Source organism: Phyllobates terribilis, unplaced genomic scaffold, assembly GCF_046119375.1.
Source record: "Phyllobates terribilis strain yellow unplaced genomic scaffold, ASM4611937v1 Scaffold_1__5_contigs__length_1240528914, whole genome shotgun sequence".
NCBI lineage: Eukaryota > Metazoa > Chordata > Amphibia > Anura > Dendrobatidae > Phyllobates > Phyllobates terribilis.
The window spans coordinates 363,464,301-363,491,490 of NW_027362761.1; the positions used below are offsets into that span (position 1 = coordinate 363,464,301).

Genomic DNA, 27,190 nt, shown 5'->3' on the forward strand with positions numbered 1-27,190 from the left:
TCAAGTAGAACATTCTTGAGCTCTGGCCGCTGTGCAACTTGCGACCAGGAAAAGGTGCAACAGTCCATTTAATCTGCCTTGAGGTAGACGTTGCGGTTTTTGTATAAAACCAGTAGGGGGCGCTTTAGGAAGCACAACTATTTACAGGGGTGGCCGCTCTCAGTCCTCGGCCAGTGGGGATAGGGGAATGGCTGTTCACAGTCCTCAGCCTGGTTAGGGATTGAGGGGGGTTAACTTGCACACGGGTAACAGTCCTTTAACTATTCCACACTAGTCCCAACGGGGACCACACTTCAATCAGCAACAGTTCTTATACCCGTACGGGTAACTATGTACAGTTCCACTTTACCGTTTACTGGTAACGGTGTCCTCCTGATGCTCCTTGCTCTTCCGGGTAATCTTCTGGTCCGTCCGGATCCTCAGTGTACTCCGTGTCTGGGCGGTACTGCAGTTCCTCCTCCGTGAGCCGGTGAACGTGGAGGGCGTACAGTCCCTTTGCGCCCTTGTGCCGGGTGTAGGTGACCACGTCACCGGGGTACAGGTCACGGCCGTGATGTCCCTCTGGAAATGGCTTTCAACGTCCCTTCTAGTGACGAAGACGTCAGTGTCAGCCTCCAGGTCTCTGATGAAGCCCCAGCCATGCTCTAGCTGGAACTTGACTACGGTCCCGGTGGCTCTGGGACCGCGGATGGCGTGAGTGTCTTGTCGGGCCCTCCTCTTCTGTTCCGCGCTCCTGGCCTGGAGTCACTCCTCCCTGATGCGCCTCTGCCGCCGCTCTCTTTCATAGGTGGCCAGCTGCTGACGGCAGCAATCCAGGCGCTGGGCTGCTTCCGCCCGGGTCTCCTGGGTGAACCCCATGAGACTCTCGCTAGTGGGGTCCCATGCAAACTGGGCATCATCCAGCGGGGGTGGAGCGATGTTGGCGGGCTCCGGGGCCGGGATCAGAGGCTCGCTCAGGGGTTGTTCTCCCCGGAGATGGGGGTTGTCAAACTCTGGTGGCCACTCAAAGGGCAGCCCGTCCGGGCTGCTATGTTGGGCGTACAGGTCCGCACCCAGGGGCGGCACCGCGGGCTTCGGACGTGTGGCAGCGCCCGGGGGCACTCGGCCTTGCGACCAGGCCGGTGGTCGCTTGTTGGTCGCGCCTGGGGGTGGCACCGCCAAGTTAGGGGGCGCTGGTGAGGCAGCAGCGCCCGGGTGTGCTGGGCCTTGCGTCCTGGCCTGTGACGTCTCCCGCGTTACGGCGCCCGAGTTCAGAGGGCACAGCGCGGGGCGGGGCGTGATGACGGTTCTCGCTGCCTGAGGCCTAGCTGGCGGCGGTGGAGGAGTGGTGTCAGGTACGGTCCCCGGGGCTTTGGGTCCCGCAACGGAGGGTGAGGGCAGGCTGGTGTTCCCAGGGCTTGGGGTGGTGGCGTCCCCATTACCTGCCTCGGTCTCCATGGCCTCCTCCACGGCGTCGTCTGCAGCTGCCGGTCCCGGCGGGGTCCTCCGCTGGCTGCCTTCATGCTGCCGGGTCATCTCCTCCTTCCACCCGGCAAACACATCTCGCTGCGCCCGGACCATTCTTCTGTTTAGGTCTTCCAGCGCTGCGCGCGCACTGCCCGGGTCTCTAGGCAGCTGGGCCAGCAACTCTGTCAGGCTGCAGGGTGGCTCAGCTTGCAGCAGGCTGCGGGCCAGGGTGCTGGTGGAGTTCTCTGCTCCTTCCATCTCCGGGTGCAGCAGGTCCAGACTGATCAAGGCCGCACCCAGCCCCTCAGTTTTCTTTCCTATCCGCCCCCATGGGGGTTGGTCTTGGGGGCATCTGCTGACAATCACCCTCAGGGGCAGCCCCCCCACGTTGATGGACATCTCCACTGCTGCACTCATGGCTGGTGGGAGCGGGCTCCTTCTTTGGCGCCATTCTGGGACCTGGCCCACGATGGGAGGTGGCTTCCTGCTGTCCTTTGGTGCGCACTTAATGGCGTCCGCTCTGCCAGGGCGGGAAAAACGGATGAAGACGGCGGGAAACGGTCCAAGATGGCGTCCGATGGCGGGAATCGGCTCCGGATGGCGGGAAACGACTCCGGACGGCGGGAAACTTCTGGAAATGGCGGGAGACTTCTTTTTAAGGTACATGTGCAATTTTCTCCGCTTGTGGCAGGTTGGTAATGATCCTGCCGACTACGCCAAAGTTGACGCGCCCCCTGGGCCTGTGCTGTGCAGGGGGATACCCGGAGCCGGATCGCTGGGGGTTGTAGTCTCAATGTGGCGGTGACCCGGTCCGTGCCCAGGGCGGTCAAACCAGTGGCCGTCTTGATGTATAGCAAATGTCCGACTACGCCACCCGTGGATTGCGGTCAGTGGGGACCGCCGCCGCGCTGCAGACCGCTGAGGCTGATGTTTGCGCAGCTGAGTATGGGATAACTCCCCACGGGAGAAGTATTGCCTCAGGGCAGCTAATGTGGATGATGATGGGAGTGATGGTGTGAGCGTCCCAGTGCTAATGGTGCTGGTGCGGCGAGGAACCACAGAGACGTGCGGTTGCAGTTTTCAATGCTTTACTCACAGTTGTTGTTCATGTCAATGCTGCAGGCGATGACTGCCCGAGCCGTGCTGCGTCCACCAGGTGAGGGACTCGGTCAACTCCCAGGTAATTCCAGAGTGTGGTTCAGAGCTCCCTTCTCTACCTTTCTCTGGCCGTCCCCACCAGTGACCCACCTTTGTCCAGCTTCCTCGGGCCTTCTGTTGGCGAAACCTCTCCCGGTTTCCCTGACCCTATCCGGTATGCCTTTCTGGTGGATGTAGTGAGGGGTCGCACCAAGATGTGGTAACAACCTCCGGTCTTTGGCTGAGGAATCTGTTGCCTCCACCAATTTGGGTTCCGGTACCCTGTTCTGTCAACCCTTCACCCTGTATCTCCTCTGGGCATATGGGGTTCCTTCGGTCCTCGTGTCTCTGGGCCTTTCTCTGTGTTCCTTGCTTCCTTTCTCCTCTGTTCCAGTTCCTTTCTTACTTTCCTTTCCGCTCCTTCTCCTCTCTCTTTCTGCTGTTTCTGGCCTCACTCCAGGCCTGCCTCTGGAGCTGGGCCCAGACTGAGCCACAGCTCCCTGTCAGCCCTCTCTGGCTGAACTCCTGTCTTCTTCTCCTCCTCTCTGAACTGAACACTGTTCTAAGATGGTGCCCACCTTATATACCTCCTTCTGACACCCGAGACCAGGTGACTAGCAACCAATGGGCTCCTAACTATGCCCAGAGACCCACCCCTATCTGCTCCTACATCACTGGGTGTACTTTCCCCTCCCCACTCCAGTCAGGGACAGATGCTGTCGTGCCTGCACTTCTATCTTGTGGGAGCACCGTTGAGCTGTCCCTCGGAAATGGGGTGTGTGTGGTGCATGCAGCCTAACGAGTCCTGGTCCACGCTCCATCCTTACCCGGGAGTGGAATATCACATCTCTGGTTTGAGGTGCAATACCCCTGTAGCAGCCGAGCCCTCGGGGTGCTACATATATATTATTGTTTTAAATTATGCCCTACTTGACAAAACGATCTGCTGTTATTCAAAAATGCATCTGTTGATAGGCAAGTACACATAGGTCCACTCGCAAAAAGAAACATGTGGCAACAGCACACAGTATTGTCGTGGGTTGTACGGTTGCTAAATTTTACTAGTAAAACAGGTATACAAGAATTAAAATGTGTATTTTTAAAAAATATTTTTAAAATAAAGGAAATGACACTCCATGGATCTTTACAAAACAGGAAGTGATAATAAAAGTTAGGTAGGTTCATGTCTCAAAAGCAAGCCCATGCAACAGGTCAAGCACTGTATACAGGTGGTGTGTATGGTGTTAAATTAGGCTATTAAAACAAAGTGTGCAAAAATCTTTTAAAAAATGTTTTAAACACACACACTTTGAGGTAGACAGTTGCATTTAAATTTCTGGACTGTTGAAATTTTTCAATTGTCTTTTTTAAAAAAAAGCCTTTACCAAAAGAAAATATGCAAAAACTGATATAACCTATATATTGCCCTTCTCTTTCTTTGACAGACAAGCCTTGGTTTCAGTACTTTTCTTCAATAGGAAAATTAGGACTGATGGAACTTAAACTGCCCTCCTTGTTTGTAAAGTTTCAAGAAAGAAAAAAAAGATAGTGCTATAAAGGTGTTGTACTGCAGTATATCTTGGATCAATCAATTCACAGTCATGCATGCAGACTCTGCAGGTTCAGGACTTCCCTATCACTTGAATCTTTGTACTATTATTCACAGACTTAGACTATCATATTTCTCGTGCGAGGATCGCATCATAAACCTCGCACTTGCCGGCACTTCTTCTGACCTGAGCTTGACAGCTGCATAGAAATACATTCTGCTGTCATGCTCAGGTCACAAGAGGTGCCGGCCAGTCCGTTCAGTGCTGATGCAAACATTGCACTAGTTATACGGCAGTCTGTCTCTGCTGTAGACTATCACTCCCATTTTCTATGTTCTTCAGTGCTGCAGTAGTACATTTCACTCTGATTTAGGCCTTTCTATTAACCATCTGTAATTAGGCTGTAAAACTCTAAAATGGCCACTTCTTTCCCTGCCCTAATCTTTTATAGTGTCTATGATATTCCCCCTAATTTGCTGCCGCTGACCATGTGATGATAGCTGAAAAGCATTATGGAGTAGCCTGTATGGCTGTTCCTGATGTCATGTGAGCCCGATCTTTGACTGATGCAATCTTCAGCAAAGTGTGAAATGGCACCAGGCTTTTTTTTGTTGATCCTTGTGAATCCAATTGAAAATAGTTTGAAATCTCCGTATCACAGTTGAATTGCAGCGGATCAATTAGATCATCTCTAGAACTTTGGTATTGCCATAATCGTACTGACCTGTAGAATCAATTTACCCAGTCATTTTTATGAATGCCATAAAAACAAAAAACATTAAATACAATTGTAGAATTGCAGATTTTTTGCCACTTTACTGCACATGCAAATATATATAATTTCCCATGATAAAAAATATAGAACTTTCGGTAAAAAAATTGGTTTGTGTCAACACTTTTTGAGACCAATAACTTTTTACATTTTAAATTCATGGATCTTTGTGAGGGCTTGCTTTAATTGGTGCAGTTTTAATAGGAACCATTTTAGGGTACATATGGATTTTATCATTTGGGTTAAATAACTTTACATTTTTATATATTTGACTTCTAGACACGCTTATTACAAACATGCTTTTTTATTTTCAATATGGGAAAAGTGGGTGATTTAAACTTTTAGATTTCAATTTTTTTTTATATACACGTGGTCAAAATTGTTGGTACCCCCCGTTTAATGAAAAAGAAAACACAATGGTCACAGAAATAACTTGAATATGACAGAAGTAATAATAAATTAAAAATCTATGAAAATGAACAAATGAAGGTCAGACATTGCTTTTCAACCCTGCTTCCACAGAATTAAAAAAAAAATTAAACTCATGAAATAGGCCTGGACAGAAATGATGGTACCCCTGAAAATAATGTGACAAAAGGGGCATGTTAAATCAAGTTGTGTCCACTAATTAGCATCACAGTTGTCTACAATCTTGTAATCAGTCAGTGGGCCTGTATATAGGGTTACAGATACTCCCTGTGCTGTTTGGTGACATGGTGTGTACCACACTCAACATGGACCAGAGGAAGCAAAGGAAAGAGTTGTCTCAGGAGATTAGAAAGAAAATTATAGACAAGCATGTTAAAGGTATAGGTTATAAGACCATCTCCAAGCAGCTTGATGTTCCTGTGACTACAGTTGCACATACAGTATTATTCAGAAATTTAAGATCCATGGGACTGTAGCCAACCTCCCTGGACGTGGCTGCAGGAGGAAAATTGATGACAAATCAAAGAGACTGATAATACGAAGGGTAACAAAAGAGCCCAGGATAACTTCTAAAGAGATTAAAGGTGAACTTCAAGCTCAAGGAACATCCGTGTCAGATCGCACCATCCATCGTTGTTTGATCCAAAGTGGACTTCATGGGAGACGACCAAGGAGAACACCATTGTTGAAAAAAAATCATAAAAAAGCCAGACTGGAATTTGCCAAACTACATGTTGACAAGCCACAAAGCTTCTGGGAGAATGTTCTATGGACAGATGAGACAAAAATGGAAGGCACATCAGCTCTATGTTCACAGATGGAAAAATGAAGCATATCAAGAAAAGAACACTGTCCCTATTGTGAAACATGGTGGAGACTCTGTTATGTTCTGGGGCTGCTTTGCTGCATTTGGCACAGGGTGTCTTGAATCTGTGCAGGGTACAATGAAATCTCAAAACTATCAAGGGATTCTAGAAAGAAATGTGCTGCCCAGTCTCAGAAAGCTTGGTCTCAGTCGCAGGTCATGGGTCTTGCAACAGGATAATGACCCAAAACACACAGCTAAAAACACCCAAGAATGGCTAAGAGGAAAACATTGGACTATTCTGAAGTGGCCTTCTATGAGCCCTGACCTAAATCCTATTGAGCATCTTTGGAAATAGCTGAAACATACCGTCTGGAAAAGGCAACCTTCAAACACGAGACAACTGGAGCAGTTTGCTCATGAGGAGTGGGCCAAAATACCTGTCGAGAGGTGCAGAAGTCTCATTGACAGTTACAGGAATCGTTTGATTGCAGTGATTGCCTCAAAAGTTTGTTCCACAAAATATTAAGTTAAGAGTACCATCATTTCTATCCAGGCCTATTTCATGAGTTTAATTTTTTTTTAAATTCTGTGGAAGCAGGGTTGAAAAGCAATGTCTGACTTTCATTTGTTCATTTTCCTAGATTTTTAATTTATTATTACTTTTGTCAGATTCAAGTTATTTCTGTGACCATTGTGGGTTTTTCTTTGATTAAACGAGGGGTACCAACAATTTTGACCACGTGTGTATATTGACAACATTTTGTAAACCTATTTCTACATATTGTACATATTTTTTTGCAAATCAATAACTGTTAATGCCTGGTTAACTCCTAAGGGAAAATTAAGGTGCATTTACACAATTATCAGGAAACGAGCATTCTGAGAAATGCTTGTTTCCCAATAATCGTGCAGTCTGAACAGGCTACCGATCAACATTTGTTCATGAGGTGAAATGATTTTACCTGCACATTGTCCTGTGTAAACAGAATCTGGGATGCCAAGAACAATGGCAGCCTATATGCAAAGAACTATCTTTTACTGATCTTCTGTGCACATCTGAAGCATGGTCTACTAGTCTAAATAGGCTATTAAACAATTGCTAACTGGCAAGCATGTTGCCGATTGGCGGTTATTTAGTGCCCTCGGTCAAGTGGTGTAATTGCACCATTAAGACGCTTTCACATTGCTCTTTTTTTCACGTTCGTTGGTACCGTCTGGGCTTGCACCCGAACCCCCTGCAAAACGAGATTCTGATGTACGCGCCGGCTGGGCCATAGACTATAATGGTGCTGGCAGAGCGAACGTGCGCTCTGATGTACATCATTTTCGGGTGTATACGCCTACTGGAGGCGGACACTCAGATGTAGTAGACTTCATCTGGGAATCCAGTAGGAGTACACGGCCGAAAATGACGCACGTCAGAGCGCACGTTTGCTCTGCCGCCATAATTGTTGTCTATGACCCCGTCGACTCATACGTCCGGGTCCAGTTTTGCAGGAGGATTTGGACTCAAGTCCCAACGGGGCCCATGAACGTGAAGATAAGTGCAATGTGAAAGCACCGTAACATATTGCATGTCACTCACTGAAACCTCCAGAGGGAGAACCTGCTGTTTGTCCTATCTGCACACAAATGATGGATGGGGGTCCCAATCAGGGGATTATTCTTACGCTATTACACAAAATTGCTATTACATTCATAAAGGGCTGTCTAAAGTAGAGAATCCTTTTTATGTGTATGCCAAGATATTTCAGACTTGTTGGCCTTCGTGCGTAAATGAATAAATAATGGTGCTATGAAATGGAACATGAGGAGCATCATATTACTGGGTACCTTAGTCTGCAGGGTTTACTCCACAGGAAAAGAAAATCCACTGACAGCTTATTGCTAGCTTTTGTTTTCATGTACAAATAGAAGCAGATAAGATTCATAAGTGGAGCGGTCCGAATGTGTTACCAGATAATTATAACAATGGAAGCTTCAACGTAACCAAATTATGTTCTTTCCCATGGATAAGGTACAAGTCTTCCTCCTAACATCACAACCTACACAATCTTTTGTATTCTTTCTCTGCCTTTTTCTGTCCAACTGCTCAGCTTAAATGTAATCTAATCATGTTCCTGTTATGCACATGCAATAATTCATTAATTGCGCAACAAGATTCAGCACTAGAATACATATAACGAGACTCATTTTACATTTTCCTTTTTTTCCCCCAGCACATTCAGTATTTCAAACATATCATAGGCCAAATCTTCCCTTCAGGCCTTTATGTGTTGGCAAGGGCGGGCTTGGCAGGGAAGGAGAGAAATGCCTATTGGGCCGGTCTGCTAGTAACAGTTCAGGGTTGCCCGACCATCGGGAGCCTCAGCAGCGCTGTATTGTGCATTAAATCACCTGCGGTTGCATCACTATCTGTATAAGATCCTACATAGATGCGACTGCAAGTGATTTAATGCAAGGTACACCACTGCTCAGGCACTAGGTGGCTCGAACAGGTAAGAGAAGGTGCAACCGAGACTGTGCAGGAGTGGGGTCTGCCGATGCCAGCGCCTATTTCAGCTGGATGTTTGTCGGGTATGTGGAACAGTATACCAGGAAGGGACCCATGATGTGAGATATTATTGCTTGAAGGGGCCCAGGATCGGAGACATTATTAAATAAAGAGGGCAGGATGGGGAATGGAGGTAAAGCTGTATACATACCCAAGTGAGTTGACCAATATGAGCTAACTTTGGGAACGTGTAAAAGAGACCTGGGATCAGATGTCGGTCGAGAAATGGTTGAATCTGATCGAGAACATGCCCAGAAGGATTCAGGCAGTGTTGAAAGCCAAAGGTGGATTTACAAAATACCAACAAAATAATAAAAATTCAAATTTACATTTTTAGGAGCAAAACAGTAACAATGCAGTGACATGACAAGAATCTGCATAACTAATCATATGCTAAATAGATGCAAGTCAAATTTATGTATGAGATAGCCAAGATGACTGTCTATAAAATGATGGTAGTCTCACGTTCAAAGCTGTAGTGGATGGTGAGACATGGAGTCAAAAGTTCAAAAGATTGTTACCCTTCATCTCATCAGTGTATTTTATTCTGTGCTGGGGAGGGTAATTAAAGGGTTATTCCCAAAAAACTAAGCTATCCACTATTCATTAAATAGGAGATAACTTGCTGATTGCTGAGAGTCTGACCATTTGCTGACCCTCAGCAATCCCGAAAGTGACACGCTGAACCCCCGTCCTGAAAGAAGTGAAGATGTACATGTTCGGCCTCTGCTTCATTCAACATCATTGGGACTATTGTAAATAGCCGACTGCTATACTTGGCAATCGCATAGACAAGAGAAGGGAAATTAAGTTTCAAGAGGGGCCTCATGAAAGACTGTGATTTCAGTTGAAGACTGAACTAACAGGCTGAAATTAATTCTGCTCAACATTAGTATTAAAATATTAATTATAATTATTTTGTATTAATATTAATTGTATCACTTAATATTGAAAATAATTAAGTATGCAGACATCCAACCTATATACCATAAGAGCCCACATACAGACCCCCTATATACAGCATGAGCCCCCACATAGCCCCTCTATATACAGTATGATCCCTCACATAGCCCCTGTATAGTGTCAGCCCCCACATATCCCCTCTATATATAGTATGAACCACCACATATCCTCCTATATACAGTATAAGCACCCATATAGCCTTATATATAGTATTAGCTCCCTATATACAGTATAAGCCCCCACACAGCCCCCCTGTATACAGTGTGAGTACCCACATAGCCTCTCTATATACAGTATGAGACCGCAACTAAATCCCCTATATATAGTATGAGCCCCTTATAGTACAGTATGTTCTTAACAATGGTAAGGAGATACTGAGAGACTGCGGACCACATAGGAACCACAGGACTAATGATAACCAGGTAAGATCACACAAACACATTTACATCCAGGTACCTTATAGATGACATCTTCTCTGATTGAGTCGTTTCCTTTCTTTTCATCTCCATCTTGTCCTGACGTCATGATGACTTTTCACATCCACAGCTCTTCTTTGCATACTTCCATCTTCTCCAGTCTAAAAATAAGAGTATTATTATAATGCCCTCTTCACAAAAATATCTGCCCATACTATGCCCTAAATAAGCCTCTTATGCTATGTGGTAGTTATGGCAAACTTTTTAGATACGGAGTGCCCAAACTGCAACCCAAAATCACTTATTTATCGCAGGTTTTAGTTTAGAAAAAAACAACTCATACAGAAAGCAGGCAGGGGCAAGAGAAAGCAGGAAGGGATAAGAGAGAGCAGGCAGGGGCAAGAGAAAGCAGGCAGGGATAAGAGAGAGCAGGCAGGGCAAGAGAAAGCAGGCAGGGACAAGAGAGAGTAGGCAGGGGCAAGAGAGAGCAGGCAGGGGCAAGAGAGAGCAGGCAGGGGTAAGAGAAAGCAGGAAGGGATAAGAGAGAGCAGGCAGGGGCAAGAGAAAGCAGGAAGGGATAAGAGAGAGCAGGCAGGGGCAAGAGAAAGCAGGAAGAGATAAGATAGAGCAGGCAGGGGCAAGAGAAAGCAGGCAGGGATAAGAGAGAGCAGGCAGGGCAAGAGAAAGCAGGCAGGGATAAGAGAGAGCAGGCAGGGGCAAGAGAGAGCAGGCAGGGGCAAGAGAGAGCAGGCAGGGGTAAGAGAAAGCAGGAAGGGATAAGAGAGAGCAGGCAGGGGCAAGAGAAAGCAGGCAGGGATAAGAGAGAGCAGGCAGGGCAAGAGAAAGCAGGCAGGGATAAGAGAGAGCAGGCAGGGGCAAGAGAGAGCAGGCAGGGGCAAGAGAGAGCAGGCAGGGGCAAGAGAGAGCAGGCAGGGGTAAGAGAGAGCAGGCAGGGAAAACAGCAGGCAGTGGCAAGAGAGAGCAGGCAGGGGCAAGAGAGAGCAGGCAGGGGCAAGAGAGAGCAGGCAGGGGCAAGAGAAAGCAGGCAGGGATAAGAGAGAGCAGGCAGGGACAAGAGAAAGCAGGCAGGGGCAAGAGAGCAGGCAGGGGCAAGAGAAAGCAGGCAGGGATAAGAGAGAGCAGGCAGGGGCAAGAGAGCAGGCAGGGGTAAGAGAGAGCAGGCAGGGAAAACAGCAGGCAGTGGCAAGAGAGAGCAGGCAGGGGCAAGAAAGAGCAGGCAGGGGCAAGAAAGAGTAGGCAGGGGTAAGAGCAGGCAGGGAAAACAGCAGGCAGTGGCAAGAGAGAGCAGACAGTGGCAAGAGAGAGCAGGCAAGGGCAAGAGAGAGCAGGCAGGGGCAAGAGAGAGCAGGCAGGGGCAAGAAAGAGCAGGCAGGGGTAAGAGAGCAGGCAGGGAAAACAGCAGGCAGTGGCAAGAGAGAGCAGGCAGGAGCAACAGAGAGCAGGTAGGGGCAAGAGAGAGCAGGCAGTGGAAACAGCAGGCAGGGGCAACAGAGAGCAGGCAGGGGCAACAGGGAGCCTAATATTATACTCCCCACCGGCCGTCTTCAGCTTTTCCCAGCACCGCTCCGGTCCCGCGCCGCCTTCTTGTTTCCGCAACTTCTGACTAACTGAAACTACCGTAAGTCTATGAGAGCCTCGCTCTGGCTTACTAGACTTACATTGAAAAGTGACCTCTGACTCGCTCTAGAAAACACAGGTCACAAACTGCTAGAGGCCCACCGGAGCGGCGCGGATAGATGAAGACAGCGGCGGATAAGTATAAGACTAGGTGCAGGGACTTACATTAGTAGCACCACTCCAGCGCTGCAATAAAATAAAAAAAAACTGCTGGAGTGGTGCTTTAAGATGTTGTACCATTTGCCTTCTATTCCCTCTGTGTTGCACTATTGCTGCAGAATGAATTATCTCACAATCTGTCGCTGAGCTCGTTCTGAGTTCCTCTCAGTTGATTTATGACCACGTCAAAGTTGAGTGTGCAGGGAAAAGAACTTGGCCCCAAACACATGTATTTAAGTAAAAAAAGTACCCAAAATGTGGACAACTCTTATCTATTTATCTTTTTTTAATAGACTTAGGAATTGAACCTGCAATCACTTGATCGCTAGTACAATATTTATTTATTTTACTCACTTATGTAGCACCATTAATTCCACAGTGCTTTACACACATTATGGGCACTGTCCCTGTTGGGGCTCACAATCTAGATACCCTATCAGTATGTCTTTAGAGTGTGGGAGGAAACCAAAGAACCTGGATAAAACCCACACAAACATGGGGAGAATATACAAACTCCGTGCAGATGTTGTCCTTGGTGGGATTTGAACCCATGACCCCAGCACTGCAAGGCTGCAGTGCTAACCACTGAGCCACCGTACTGCCCTTACAATACTTCTGTAGTGCAGTGTATTGTCATCTTACCAATCTGCAGTGAAGCCGAGACTGTGAGGGTATACATGGCAGACACAGGAGTATCAGAAAGTCTCCAACTGCCATGATAAACTATCGACATCCTGCAATTAGGGGGGTAATGGGTTGACAGCTGGAACCCCCATCGTCTGGCCACTTAGATGCGGTGGTCCCTATTAACCGCAGCATCTATGGGTATACTCAACAGTGGACACAGACAGAATAGGACCCCTGTAAAAGAACAGTATTTGGGCCCTTTACAGTTCAATAGTTCTGCTATGACAGAAGCTTCTGCTTTGGAGGTGGATGTGGGGACCCTATACCTCTTGGGCCCCTGTGCGGCTGCATCAATGATATGTCCGCCTCTGGGTATACTGGCTGTAGTGCACAGAGGATTATAGCGCCTTAGTGCAGGCTGTGCTATAGCGACTGTTGCTTTCCATTAGCAGTTTGGCTTTTACTAGCCACATGGAGCATCCATAGTCCGGGCCTACTCCTAGGTTTCCATCTCTGGTATAATCACATTCCACTGTACAGCTCTGGAACACTAGGAGACCCCATGATTATCTGATACATTCTGGGGCTGATGGAGTCGCCATTGACAATTAACTGTATTATTTACTTCCCCTCCCTCATCACAGTCCAGGTGAGGCACCACACAGAGTGTCCTGGATTAGTCAGAAGTCCAAAAAAAACACTTCACAGCAAACAAAGTGGCCACCATAAACTGGAGACAGCACAATAAGCATTAGCAGCTCCAAAAACATGTGTCTTAGTGTAAACAGTGCTGGGATTTGTAGTTCTAACGACAGTTACACCTTATGCACCTGCTAAAAATAAATATACCCATGATTAGCCCAGTGTTGGGGCATCAGTGTGATAAGTACAACTGCCATTACTTGTGCTCCTCTCCAGTCACTCACCTATCCTGCCCCAGCGAGTGCACCTCCAGAGTAATGGAAAACAACTGTCCTGGAGGTGCCGCGCCCCTGTGTGGCCTGCCGAACTGCGCTGCTACCCCAACACAAAACTCACCCTGCAGGCGTTAGTGGTGGGGCGATGGTGCATGTGCAGAGGAGAGTGATGGCGGCGCTAGTACAGAGATGGCGCACGTGCCCTCAAGGAGGACTCTGCGTGCCCCCTCCGGCACACATACCATAGGTTCGCCACCACTGGTATATGGCCTCCACAATGTTCACATTAATGGCACCCACAACCCCTTATGTACAGTATAATGTCTTCCACAATACCCCACAGTATATCTGTGACGCCTCTTCTCGGAAGCCCTTTCATTTACCCTGGGAGATGGGGGACTCGGAGTCGGGTCCCGTGGTGGAGAGATGGGGTGCAGCCGTGGCCCGGACCCGCTCCGTGCCCAGGGCCGTCACATTAAAAAGGATGGTATGGGCTTATCCGGGTTGAGTGGCTGATTTACGACTACGCCACCTGTGGCACCTGGTGAAGGCCACCAGCGCTGCCGCAGTCCGCTGAGGCCAGGTGTTAGTGCAGCCGGCGTTGTTACTACTCCCCACAGGCGGAGCAGGGCCTCAGGGCAGAGGGACAGGACGGAGGGGGTAGTAGTCTAGGAGGTCTGGTGCTGCGTAATGCGGTGTAGTGCAGAATAAAGAGTCCGGAGGCCATAGGGGTGAACTTCCAAGGCTTTACTCAAATAAGAGATGGCAGTAGGAAGGCGACTCCCTGCTCCTCGCGGAGTTCTGCAGTCACCAGGGACGAAGGGGGTCCGACAACCTCCGAGTAAGTCCAGTGTTAATCAGGACCCCACACCAGAGTGTTCCTAGACTTCAGACCGGGTCCTTTCCTGTCTGTCTGTGTGTAGATAGGCCGGGTCTCCCTCCGAACTCCTCTCAGAAAAAGGGCATGGGTGGCAGCTCCGCTCCTTCCGATACCCGATGGGATCCTCAGGGCCTAACCGGGCTTTCCCGACCAGGACATAGAGTAGCAAGGTCGGGTGTCGGGGGCCGGTACCCCTCTTGCAGCCGGACTCCCTCTGAATATATCAGGTGGCGAGGACAGGTGGCGTATACCGCTCCGTCTGCATCCTCCCTGGGATCCATTTGCTATGGAGCTACACTCTTAAGCTCCGGGCCTCGTTGATCATGGTCCTTGACCGGGCTGAGACATTCATTATCTGCAACCTGCCTCTCGACCCAAGGCCAGGGTACGAGGGCCGTGTCTCCCTCCGCTGCAGGTCCACACAGGATCCGCATTCAGCGTGGGGGATCACAATACCAGAGACTTCTAACAAGGACCACTAACCAAGATGGCTGTGCATTAAATATGAATTATTAAGTGTCACTAAAATATGAGTCCTCCACCCTCACCCACTAAATGGTTCCCCTAGCTCTTGGTTCCCCAGTCTCCCTGTAACCAGGAGGGCAGCACCTGGTGCATTCTAGCCCCCTCTGGTGGGAGAAGTGTGGTGTTGGATGTGAAGGAATGGTCCTGACCATCACACTGTTCTTACCTCAGAGGAGGAACACCACACTCCATTAGAGAAGTGCAGCATCCCTGTGGCGGTCGAACCCTCAGGGGTGCCACATATCCACCACAGCCTCCTATACAATATGATGTCCGCACAGCCCAGGTATAATGTCTGCCACAGTTCTTCATATAATGTCCCTCATGTCATGCCACGCAAAGCTCTCGTATCAGGTCCCCTACTGCGGCTTTTATAATGTTCCCCACTTAATGGCCAAATAATATAATAAAAAAAAAACAATCTTACACTCACCTAATCCCTGTACACTGTGGCCGCTGTCTCCTTTTCTATGAAGCACACAGTGTGCGCTGGACGGCGTGATTACGTCATTGCATGCCGCCATCTGCCATCCCCTGCATGCACAGTCTCCAACAGGGCACAGACCGGAAGTGGCCTGCGTACTGCTGGTGTTCCCAGCGGAGGAGGGGGCTGTATTTGTATTTGCATCTGACTAATGTGAATACAATTCATTGGGGGAAGGACCGACAGCCGGGGAGCAGGCAGAGAGAGGGGTGAACTGTGTCAGTGACTCACTGACACTGCCCACTGTGCCTGCACCCAGGCCATCACTGTGCTGAATGCCTACGGCCGGAGGAAAGTACCAGTCTGCTACAGGCATTGAAATGTCAGTTTTTTGTTTTTCTTTAAACAGCGCCCCCCTCGGGGAGGCAGGATTAGCACCTAAGTTGGCCCTGCATGTGACTTTTATCGCTTTTATAGTGCTGTTTGTGAGATAGGATGTACAAAAAGACCACAATTCTGTTAATGTTTTCTTTACCTTGACTGTTCGTATTGTTAGTGGAATATTTTAGGATTGGGATCCCACTTAGAATTTTGCCCAAGGCCACTATTTGTCTAAAACCGGCCTTGGGTCTATGTGATTGTGATGGGGGCTCCTCAAACTGCAGCATCTTTCTATGTAAAACTACAAATCAAGTGCAAATTGATTATGGTTAGTGGCTTCATAATGATGTTGAAATTATGCAGCTATTAACAATAAGTAACTAATTTTTGATTAATCTCTAACAGAGTTCTACATGAGACCCAAGCCTAAAGATGGGCCGCACCGCTCATGGGCCAGTACTTTGGACTTCCCTCCAGACCAAAAATTGCCAGCCAGCCCCTGTGTGTTGGCATACTTTTTTCCATTTTACAGAATGGAAAATTGTAGTCTATTGTTCTCTTCTATATTGAGGGCCATCTTACAGGAACATCTGGGAACGGAGGGGACTGCGCCTTACCACCAAGCCGAAGGTCTACAGCACGGTGATCCTTACCACAATTCTCTATGCCAGTGAGACCTGGACTGTCTACAGTTGGCATGCCAAACAACTCAGTCATATCAGGTGGCAACACAATGTCCCAAACATCTTGGAACAAGCTGGGCTCTGCCGAGTTTACACTCTCCTGCTGAAAGCCCTATCCAGGTGGTCTGGACATGTGGTCAGAATGCCCGACAGCTTATTGCCTAAACTGCTGTACGGAGAACTGTGTAAGGGAAAGTGGCCAGTCAGAGGGCAGAAGAAATGTAGCGAAGACTGCCTTAACCCTGCTGTGCTGTTCGGGTCTACTATACACTGAAGGTCCGTGCCCACGATGCGTTTTTCAAGCGTTTATGCTGCGGAATTTTTGCTGCTTAAATGCTTGGTAATCCTTCCACCAAGGTTCAGAATGAAATTCCGCAATTTCAATGCCCATGCTGTGGAATTTTCCGCAGCGTTTTTGATGTGCGGAAAATTCCACAGCATGTCCATTATTTGTGCGTTTACGCATGCGGAATTGCCATCTCAATGCATTAGAAAACGCAAGGCAATTCCGCATGTCCAAAACGCTTCAAAAACGTGCGAAAAACGCATGTCAAATTCCACACGCGTTTTTCCGGGAAAGGACATGCAGAAATGAAGCGGAAATTTTCCGCTTCATTTCTTCATCGTGGGCACATAGCCTTATAATGTTCTGGTCATTTTTGACCGGACCTATTAAAGTCTTGATTTTTAGCTAATTTAAGTGTTTTATTTGAATACCTGATGCATTATTATATTGTATGTGAACATGTTTTTTTGTATAAAAAATTGTTACATGGCCTTATTGCAATATTCATGCATATTGCACATTTGCACCTAAAAAAATATTCTACATAACTGTAAACTATAATAACATCAAACTGTATGTATGTAAATATATATTTCTAAAAAAAAAATAAAAAATTCATTTTTTTCTATATAAAATGGCAAATAAGGTTCACAGTGCTAAATTTACTGTTTGCATTCGTCACAAGTATAATTTACATGTCTTTGGCATAAGTACTTTGCACAACTGCAACATATCACATTTGTTTTGTGATTACTTGATGTTGGACAGAAGGCGCATCGTTTCCGTTTTAGGCTGGTTGCGTTGCTGGTGGAGGCCGTGGATATCGTAGCAGTGCCGGTGGAAGCCGTTGGTTCACTTTCTTACACAGCCTGGAGGTGTGTTTGGGGTCATTGTCCTGGTGAGAAATAAATGATGGTCCAACTAAACGCAAACCGGATGGAATAGCATGCCGCTGCAAGATGCTGTGGTAGGCATGCTGGTTCAGTATGCCTTCAATTTTGAATAAATCCCCAACAGTGTCACCAGCAAAGCACCCCCACACCATCACACTTCCTCCTCCTCCATGCTTCACGCTGGAAACCAGGCATGTAGAGTCCATCCGTTCACCTTTTCTGCGTCGCACAAAGACACGGTGGTTGGAACCAAAGATCTCAAATTTGGACTCATCAGACCAAAGCACAGATTTCCACTGGTCTAATGTCCATTCCTTGTGTTCTTTAGCCCAAACAAGTCTCTTCTGCTTGTTGCCTGTCCTTAGCAGTGGTTTCCTAGCAGCTATTTTACCATGAAGGCCTGCTGCACAAAGTCTCCTCTTTGCAGTTGTTGTAGAGAGGTGTCTGCTGCTAGAACTTTGTGCGGCATTGACCTGGTCTCTAATCTGAGCTGCTGTTAACCTGCGATTTCTGAGGCTGGTGACTCGGATAAACTTATCCTCAGAAGCAGAGGTGACTCTTGGTCTTCCTTTCCTGGGGCGGTCCCCATGTGAGCCAGTTTCTTTGTAGCGCTTGATGGTTTTTGCAACTGCACTTGGGGACATTTTCAAAGTTTGCCCAATTTTTAGGACTGACTGACCTTCATTTCTTAAAGTAATGATGGACACTGGTTTTTCTTTACTTAGAATTTGTATTATGGCAAGAAAAAAAGCAGCTAACAGTCTATTCAGTAGGACTATCAGCTGTGTATCCACCACCTGACTTCTGCACAACACAACTGATGGTCCCAACCCCATTTATAAGGCAAGAAATCCCACTTATTAAACCTGACAGGGCACACCTGTGAAGTGAAAACCATTTCCGGTGACTACCTCTTGAAGCTCATCAAGAGAATGCCAAGAGTGTGCAAAGCAATCATCAAAGCAAAAGGTGGCTACATTGAAGAACCAAGAATATAAGACATATTTTCATTTGTTTCACACTTTTTTGTTAAGTATATAATTCCACATGTGTTAATTCATAGTTTTGATGCCTTCAGTGTGAATGTACAATTTTCAAAGTCATGAAAATACAGAAAAATCTTTAAATGAGAAGGTGTGTCCAAACTTTTGGTCTGTACTGTATACCTGAGCGTTTACAGCGTATGAACTTTTGCTGTCGCACAGAGTCCATATTTTGATGCCGTACTTTGCAGGCTTAATTGGAATATACTGTCTGAATGGCACCTACCGCTGAATGACACCAGTTGTTCAGCTACAGTCACATTTTCACCAGTATTCTAAAATGTTGGTAGAATCAGATAACACAAGGAAAATAAAATCTTTTCATTTACAATGTGAAATGTTGACAACTGAATTGAACTATTTCTATATGAACAGCAGGGTAAATAAGATATGTGCAAATTTTTTTCGCTGTGACTATACTGGAAGCGAATCCATCTGCGGTATCGGAATTTGAAAATGTATGCATGTGTAAATCTTCACAGACCAAAAGGACCTAGATAAATTGATAAATAGTAGTAGATGCAATATATAGTCCAAAATGAGATTATAACTCCTTTATTTTACTCAAAAAATGGCTGGAGATTAGTATAAAAGGCTATCGGTCATTTTAGACCCAACATTACAAGTGTAAAAAAAAACGTGGAGCAAAAAGTAAACAAAAAAAATACCCATAGTAAAAACCCCTCAAATGAGGAAAAGTATATTAACCACAAGTTTCAGAACCGCATAATGAATATTTTAAAAAATATCAAATTTGGTCATTTTTGACTGAACAGAACAGCAGGATTAAAGTGTCCCTCAAAAACCTAGGAGTCGACATCAGCAAATGGGAGAAGCTTGGCCTGGACTATCCGGTTTGGCGATGCAGGATCACCTCAGGCCACCGTGCAGCTGAAGACAGGAGAATCTTTGAGCCAAAAAGAAAGCGATCTGTGAGCAAGGCACAAGTGGTATCTACTGTCCTGACTACATCTACTTAGGTCACATATGTGTGCAAGCCTTCAGGGTCCGAATTGGCCTCATTAGTCACCTCTTTACCCACAGCGAGTGATCCTCCCCTAAATTCTGAAGTCATGGTCATCTTGACCATCTGAAAAGGGTTTCTGTAAAAGTATGTAAAAAGGATTACTAGTTCAAAGAAAAACAGGATAATTACATATCTGGTAAATATGAACTGTACTTTATTGTAACAAAGTTTGTGCTCAGAAGGAAGAGAATCACAAGTCATTTATAAACTTGTACAAAGCTTTAGATACACAAGCACTGAATGTCCTACTTTACAATCATACGATGAATATAAGGAGCACAGAGACACCCCCACCAATGGAATAACGTATAGCATTCTAACTCTTGGATTCTTTATACAAACACACATACATCACAGACAAGTTGAGGGACTTTGTTCTATTTATTAGAGCAAAGTGATTATGATGGAGAAAAGATGGAAAATTTTAATGAAAGAAATGCTTCAGCATCTTATAAAAAAAAAAGCTCCTGAACTTCACATATCTTGTTGATACAAAGTTTCAAGATTTTACGAGTTCTTCTGAGGAATTTTAATGGTCACCTGTAAAAATAAAGTTGGACATTGCATCAGACAATTTGAAAAACATAACAGGAGAGTTGATGTGACAGAGGTGATAAGACAATAGAAGTTGTATTCAAAAAGACATCAGAAAAAAAAAGTAGTATTACTGCCACAGTAGCCACACACCGGCACTTGTAGAACTTACATTTTTCACTTCTGTGTAGGCCTCCAAGCCATACTCCCCAAGCTCTCTTCCGGTGCCTGAAGCTTTATAACCTCCAAATGGAGCTTGAGCTCCAAAGACATCATAGCAGTTGACCCTGAAAAACATAATGAAGAACCCCCATAAAACAAGTAGGAACCAAAGTGCTGACGCTGTAAATTACCATAGCTATAACAGATCTATAACCAACTTCGCAGTGATAAATTTTTGTTAGGAAAAATGGGAAGACAAAAATGCAAAAGTTTTAATTGATTATTTATTGTTCATAGTTAGATTTTTTTTTTAAATGGATGTAGGTTCACTTAAAAAAAACAAACTAGAAACTAAAAGAACATGGTCATTAACCGGTTCCCGACCACCCACTGTAGATAAACGTCGGCGCTTGCCGGGCTCTGTGCAGCGCCGACGTTTAAAAACGGTGGGTGGTCTCGCAGTGCTCAGGACCCCCAGGGTCCTGCAAGCACTGCGATTCCGATGCAGAGCGTTAGCTCTGACAGGGTACATCATCGGGACCTGATTAGATCAGGTCCCAGTGATGTTAACCCTTTGCTGTCTTCTATATGCTGTGATCTATAGCGATCGCGCCGTTTCGTTTGAGGACCTGGGGTTGCTATGGCAGCTGGAGGTCACATGACCGCCTCCAGCTCTGCCATATATGGTGTCCTTCCTGTCTGGCTTCAGCCTGTATGTAGCTGATACCAGACAGGAGACTCTAACTGAAACAGTCAGTGAAGATCTCATATAATGTAATATATGTCTATTACATTACATGAGATCAGTGATCAGAAAAATAAAAATTAATGTCCCATACAGGGACTAAGTAAAAATGTAAAAAAAAAGTAAAAAAAAAAGTTTTTAAACTATTAAAAAAAAAAATAAATAAAAAAAAAAAAAAAAAAAAAATCACAAAATAAATAAAAATAAATAAAATATTAAACCAATAAATCCGTAAATTATTACAAAACCAAAAAAAGTACACATATTTGGTATCGCCGCATCCGAAACAACCCGAGCTACAAAACTGTCACACTAATTAACTCCTTCTGTGCACACCGTAATAAAAATAAATAAAAAACGGAGCAAAAAAATATGCTTTTTCATCATATCGCCAAACAAAAAGTGGAAAAAAATGCGATCAAAGCAGAATAGAAATAAAAATGGTACCACTGAAAACGTCATCTTGTTCCGCAAAAAAAAGCCGCCATACAGCTCCATCAGCCGAAAAATAAAAAAGTTATAGCGCTCAGAATAAAGCAATGCAAAAAAAATATTTTTTTTTCTATAAAATTGTTTTATTGTGTAAAAGCGCCAAAACATAAAAAAAAATACAGTAAGTGTAGTATCGCTGTAAACGTACTGACCCGAAGAATAACGCTGCCTGATCACTTTTACCACACGCAGAACGGCATAAAAAAAAACCTCAAAAAACAATTCCTGAAGTGTTTGTTTTTGTTAACTTTACCTCCCAAAAAACGGAATAGAAAGCGATCAAAAAAGGTCACGTGCCCAAAAATGGTTCCAATAAAAATGTCAACTCGTCCCGCAAAAAACAAGCCGTCACATGACTCTATCGGCCGAAATATGGAAAAATTATAGCTCTCAAAATATGGTGATGCAAAAACTAGATTTTGCAAAAAAAACGTATTTTAGTGTGTGACAGCTGTCAGTCATAAAAACCCGATATAAATCTGGTATCTCTGTAATCGCACCGACCCGAAGAATAAAGTAATCTAATCAGTTATATCACACTAGGAACGGCATAAAAAATAAATAAAACAAATATTATTCACCTGCTACTGATTTGTTTATTATGTCTCCCAAAGATCCCAGTAAGGCTCTGCTCACATTTATCCTGTGCTCTGCGCTGAGCACTTACACCAGAGTTTCCGTGTAAATCTCTGAAATACGTGATTCAGCCAGAACCCATGATGGAAGATTCCCTGTAATGAGGCAGATATAGGCCACTGTGGATGCGGTCTAGCCTGGGATCCCACGGTGTCATTTGTTTTAGGCGTGCATAAAAGTGCGGTTGGCCAGTTTTGTGCACTTCTGAAAAAAAGGACACCACTAAACAGAGGCCAGACGGAGTCCAGAGTAACTCTGCTGCCTCATTACAGTGAATGGATCCTGCAGGGGTTTCATCTGAATTACATCACTTGGAAAATTAGATGGAAACCCCGATGTAAGTGCTCAGCCTAGAGCGCCGGATAAATGTTACGTAAAATGTTCCCAATAAAAGCTTCAACTCAGTCCTCAAAAAAAGCTAGTCCCCACTCAGGTCCATCATCTGTTAAAAATATAAGGGACTTCCAAGTTACTGGTAGCAGAAAGGCTCTGGAAAAGCAAAATGGTCCTTGCCCCCCAAAAGAAATTCAGAAAATTTTGTGCTCCCAAATCCAAATGCCTATTCTACAATAATTTGTTCTCCAATTGTCAAATAGCGCTCCTTCTCCCTCAAATCTCACCGTATGGCTAAGTGGTACGATACAGCCACATATGGGGTATTGACACTTTTAGAAGAAATTGTGTGACACATTTCGGCACCATTTTTACCCATTGCCCTGTGTGAAAATGTAAAATCTGAGGGTAAAACATTTTTTTGTGGTAAAAATATAATTATGCTTTTTTCACTGCCCAATGGTATAAATTTAAAAATTAAAAAATGCTCACTACTTCCCTAGATGAATTCCTTGAGAGGTGTAGTTTACAAAATGGGGTCACTTGTGGGGGTTTCTGCTGTTTTGGCATGTCAGCGACTCTTCAAATGTGACATGGTGTCTGCTGCCTATCCCAGCCAACATAGCGCTTCTTTCTCTTCCGAACCCTGCCGTACACCAAAGCAGTGGTTTTCCCCCACATATGGGGTATCGGCGTACTCAGGAGAAATTGTACAACAAAGTTCATGGTGCAATTTATCCTGTTACCCTTATGATAATGCAAAATTAGGGAATGAAAAACATTTTTTATGGGAAAAATGTGAAAATTTTATTTTTACGGCTCAATATTATAAACTTCTGTGAAGCAGCTGGGGGTGCAAGGTGCTCACCACACATCTAGATAAGTTCCCTAAGGGGTCTAGTTTCCAAAATGGTGGCACTTGTGGGGGGTTTCCGCTGTTTAGGCACATTAGGGGCTCCCCAAATGTGACATGGCGTCCGCTAATTATTCAAAAAAATTTTACATTCAAAAAGTCTAATGGCGCTCCTTCCCTTCCGAACCCTGCCGTGCGCCCAAACAGTGGTTTTCCCTCACATATGGGGTATCAGCACGCTCAAGAGAAATTGCACAAAAAAATTTGGGGTCCATTTTTTCATGTTACCCCTGTGAAAATAAAAAAATTGGGTCTAAAGTAACATTTTTGTGAAAAAAGTTAAATGTTAATTTTTTTCTTCCACATTCCAAAAATTCCTGTGAAGCACCTGAAGGGTTAATAAAGTTCTTGAATGTGGTTTTGAGCACCTTGAGGGGTGCAGTTTTTAGAATGGTGTCACTTTTGGGTATTTTCTGTCATAAAGACCCCTCAAAGTGACTTCAAATATGATGTGGTCCCTAAAAAAATGTTTTTGTAAATTTTGTTGGAAAAATGAGAAATCGCTGGTCAACTTTTAACCCTTATAGCTCCCTAACAAAAAAAAATTTGGGTTCCAAAATTGTGCTGATGTAAAGTAGACATGTGGGAAATGTTATTTATTAACTATTTTGTGTGATATATCTCTCTGATTTAAGGGCATGAAAATTCAAAGTTTGAAAATTGCAAAATTTTCTAAATTTTCGCCAAATTTCCGATTTTTTCACAAATAAACGCAAGTAATATCGAAGAAATTTTACCACTATCATGAAGTACAATATGTCACGAAAAAACAATCTCAGAATCAGGGGAATACGTTGAAGCGTTCCAGGGTAATTACTTCATAAACTGGCAGTGGTCAGAATTGAAAAAATTGGCCCGGTCACGAAGGCAAAAACAGGCTCTGGCGCGAAGTGGTTAAATAGCTCCAGAATTTTGGACGAAATCTAGTTACAGCTGTCCTGTTATGTAGAAGACCATTTTGGGAAAAAAAAAAAAAATGAAATAAAATCTAATATATATTTTTGGAAATTTTTACTCACTATTCCTTCTTTTCCTTTCTCAAAATACACTATTGTTTTTTTGGCGGGGGGAGGGGGGGATTTTCTGCACAGTGGGTGATGCTTTCTCATATATTAATCAATAGTTCCACACTATTAAAAATCTTTCCAATGTGGCACAGCAGGATGCATCGTTACCATATTTAAATGCTTTTTTTGCTGTGTGTGAACTGTTGACGTACCATCTATGTCATTAAATGTACTAAGGTGATTCTTTCTCACATATTAGGCAATAGTTTCACACTATTAAACAGGTCTGTAATCTGGTAAAGCAGGATGAATTATTATACATAATGTTTTTTTTGTGAACTGTTTACTTACAATCTATGTCAATAAATGAACTTCGGTAATGCTTTCTAATGCTTTAGTCAACAGTTCCACACTCTTTATGGATTTCGTATGTACCCAATCAATTAGGTGTGTCTTATTTTAGCTGGTTTCTCTATTTAAATCATGTCTATCACTATATTCATGCCAGGACTAAGGAAAGTTCGATGTCCAAAACACTTCGGTTTTTGCCTTGATGCAATATTTTTAGTGTACCTGAAACCCTTTAATCTGTACTAATAAATTGGTGAAATTGTATATCCAAATGCCTGGATACCTTACTTTGTCTACAGTCCAGTTATGTTCTACTCTTCAACCTTGTCATCCAAGAGGCTATATTTTGGTAAAGGAAAAGAAAAAGTAGAATGTGAATAAAAGGTTTTCCTTTATTGATTAAATATTAATATCAAAATGTTCGTGAAAACTTTAAAAGTAAGTTTTTGCACTACATACTAGCAATTTTATGCCCAGAGCAGAATGGTAGTTAAAACGACACTATTGAACTATTTTAAGTACACTTATGGTGCTCCATTAAGTCCTGACAAAAAATGACAGAGGTCACACACTGCCACAAGGGACGACAGCCAATGTCCCCTTTAAATCATAATTGACAGTTATGATGTCCAATGACAAGGGAATAGTGTTGAGCGAGTATGTTCTATTAACCCTTTCGCCGAGTATACTCGGGCCGAGCTCCGAGTATTTACAGCTGCTCGGTGATATGGTTGAATCACTCCCGTGTGCATGATTTGCGACTGTTTGACAGTTTTAATACATGGGAGGAATGTCTATTTCTTACACATTCCTCACATGTAATAAAGCTGTCAAACAGTCGCAAATCATGCACACGGGAGCGATTCAACCATATCACCGAGCAGCTGTGAATACTCGGAGCTCACCCGAGCATACTCGGACAGAACATACTCGCTCAACACTACAAGGGAAGCATAAATTATAGTCCGCTGCAGTACACACATATAAAGACTACATTTAATATCACCTTGTATCAAGGGCTGGTGCATAGAATTGGTTGGACATAGTGCAAAAAATGTACTTCATTGTAAAAGTTAATCACATAAATTTTGGTTTTAATATTTAATTAAGGGAAAAAATTACTGACATTCTATTACTTCTTGTCAGTTCCCAAAACATAATATGGGTTTTGGTGGTGCACACTTACGTGCATCAGGCACCAGTAGTGGGGTTTCCCACCCAGAGTGTACATCTAGAAGAGTATAATTGATAGGCTCAGTTGGTAATACGCACAAAACGATCAGATTGCATAGATGGATTGGAATATTCAAGGAAGTTAGGAGGGCCGGATATGTTCTCTGTAAGTAGGGACATAAAACCATTCCTACAAGTCTGTATTTGCAAACTGAACTTACCAAACTGTTCCTGCTCGCAGTCCTTGAGAAACATAATTAGCTTTATCTATATCTTTTGTGAACACAGCGGCAGCCAAACCGTACATTGAGCTGTTTGCCCGCTCAATAACATCCTCAATGGACTTAAATTTTAAAATTTGCATTACTGGTCCAAAAATCTAATAAAAACAAAAAGGAAAATTAAGTTACACGGGCACATTTTACCAGTATACTGTATGATCAAACCGTTTTAAATGAAGGGCTTAATTTTCTGGATAATTTTAGTTTTGACTTAGGTGTAAAATTTTAGAAATATAGGATTTATCTTCTGGGCGCAAGGCTATATTACAGCTCTTTATATTTAGTGCCAACAAAAGGATTGGTTTTCAATCCTGTGAGATCAGACAAGCCTTTCTCAAGCTTTCTGATCTGACAGGAGAAAAGCGGATCCAGATTTTAGGCTTTAAATAAATGGCTCCTGCTGTTATACTGCTGTGTGCAAAGAGCCTTAATTATATTTAATGTATTTAAAAAGGTTAACTAGAGGGGAAAAATGGTCACAAGTGCAGAAGAATTACTATTCTATGCAAGGTTATTTAAAAAGAATAAAAATCAACTACAGTCTGCCTAATGGACATCAAGGATGCACACTGTTCTAGAAATCATAAATTTAATTGAAAAAAAAAAAAAAAAAAATTAAAAAGGTTTTACCTCTTCTCTAGCAATGGTCATATTATCAGACACATCTCCAAAAATTGTGGGTTGAATAAAGTAGCCGCGGTCTGCAGCAGGGTTCCCACCACACAGCAACTTGGCACCTTCTTGTTTTCCAGATTTGATGTAGCCCAAGATCTTTTTGAACTGCTCCTCATCCACCTAAAAAGGTCAAATTGTCCATTTGATGTATTATAGTATAAATTCCGACAAAATTCATAGCATGCTCATGAATAGTCTATATATACACAGCAGTATATTTGTCTCCATATACATCATTTCAGACTGAGCCCATGTGGCTCCTTGTTAAAGTAGCCATGCAAGTTCACAGAACAGAGAAGTTGGTTCACATACGGCAGTTTTGCTGCAGAT

At 44.2% G+C, this 27,190-nt stretch overlaps 1 protein-coding gene and 1 long non-coding RNA gene across 2 annotated transcripts in view; both read right to left on the reverse strand.

Annotated features, from left to right (window-relative positions):
- LOC141167301 (uncharacterized) overlaps nt 1-15,627 on the reverse strand; it is a 74,165-nt gene extending 58,538 nt beyond the window's left edge. Inside the window, exons 1-2 of the long non-coding RNA XR_012251413.1 lie at nt 15,255-15,627; nt 10,116-10,236 (exon numbers count right to left, since the gene is read on the reverse strand). This is a non-coding gene — a long non-coding RNA (uncharacterized lncRNA). The remainder of the gene's footprint in view (nt 1-10,115; nt 10,237-15,254) is intronic.
- Nucleotides 15,628-19,690: 4,063 nt separating this feature from the next.
- Nucleotides 19,691-27,190, reverse strand: part of LOC141262742 (aldehyde dehydrogenase, mitochondrial-like) — a 41,780-nt gene continuing 34,280 nt past the window's right edge. Inside the window, exons 10-13 of the mRNA XM_073676317.1 lie at nt 26,816-26,980; nt 26,126-26,283; nt 20,265-20,379; nt 19,691-20,098 (exon numbers count right to left, since the gene is read on the reverse strand). Coding sequence (XP_073532418.1) covers nt 20,066-20,098; nt 20,265-20,379; nt 26,126-26,283; nt 26,816-26,980 — 471 coding nt within the window. The 3' untranslated portion in view covers nt 19,691-20,065. The remainder of the gene's footprint in view (nt 20,099-20,264; nt 20,380-26,125; nt 26,284-26,815; nt 26,981-27,190) is intronic.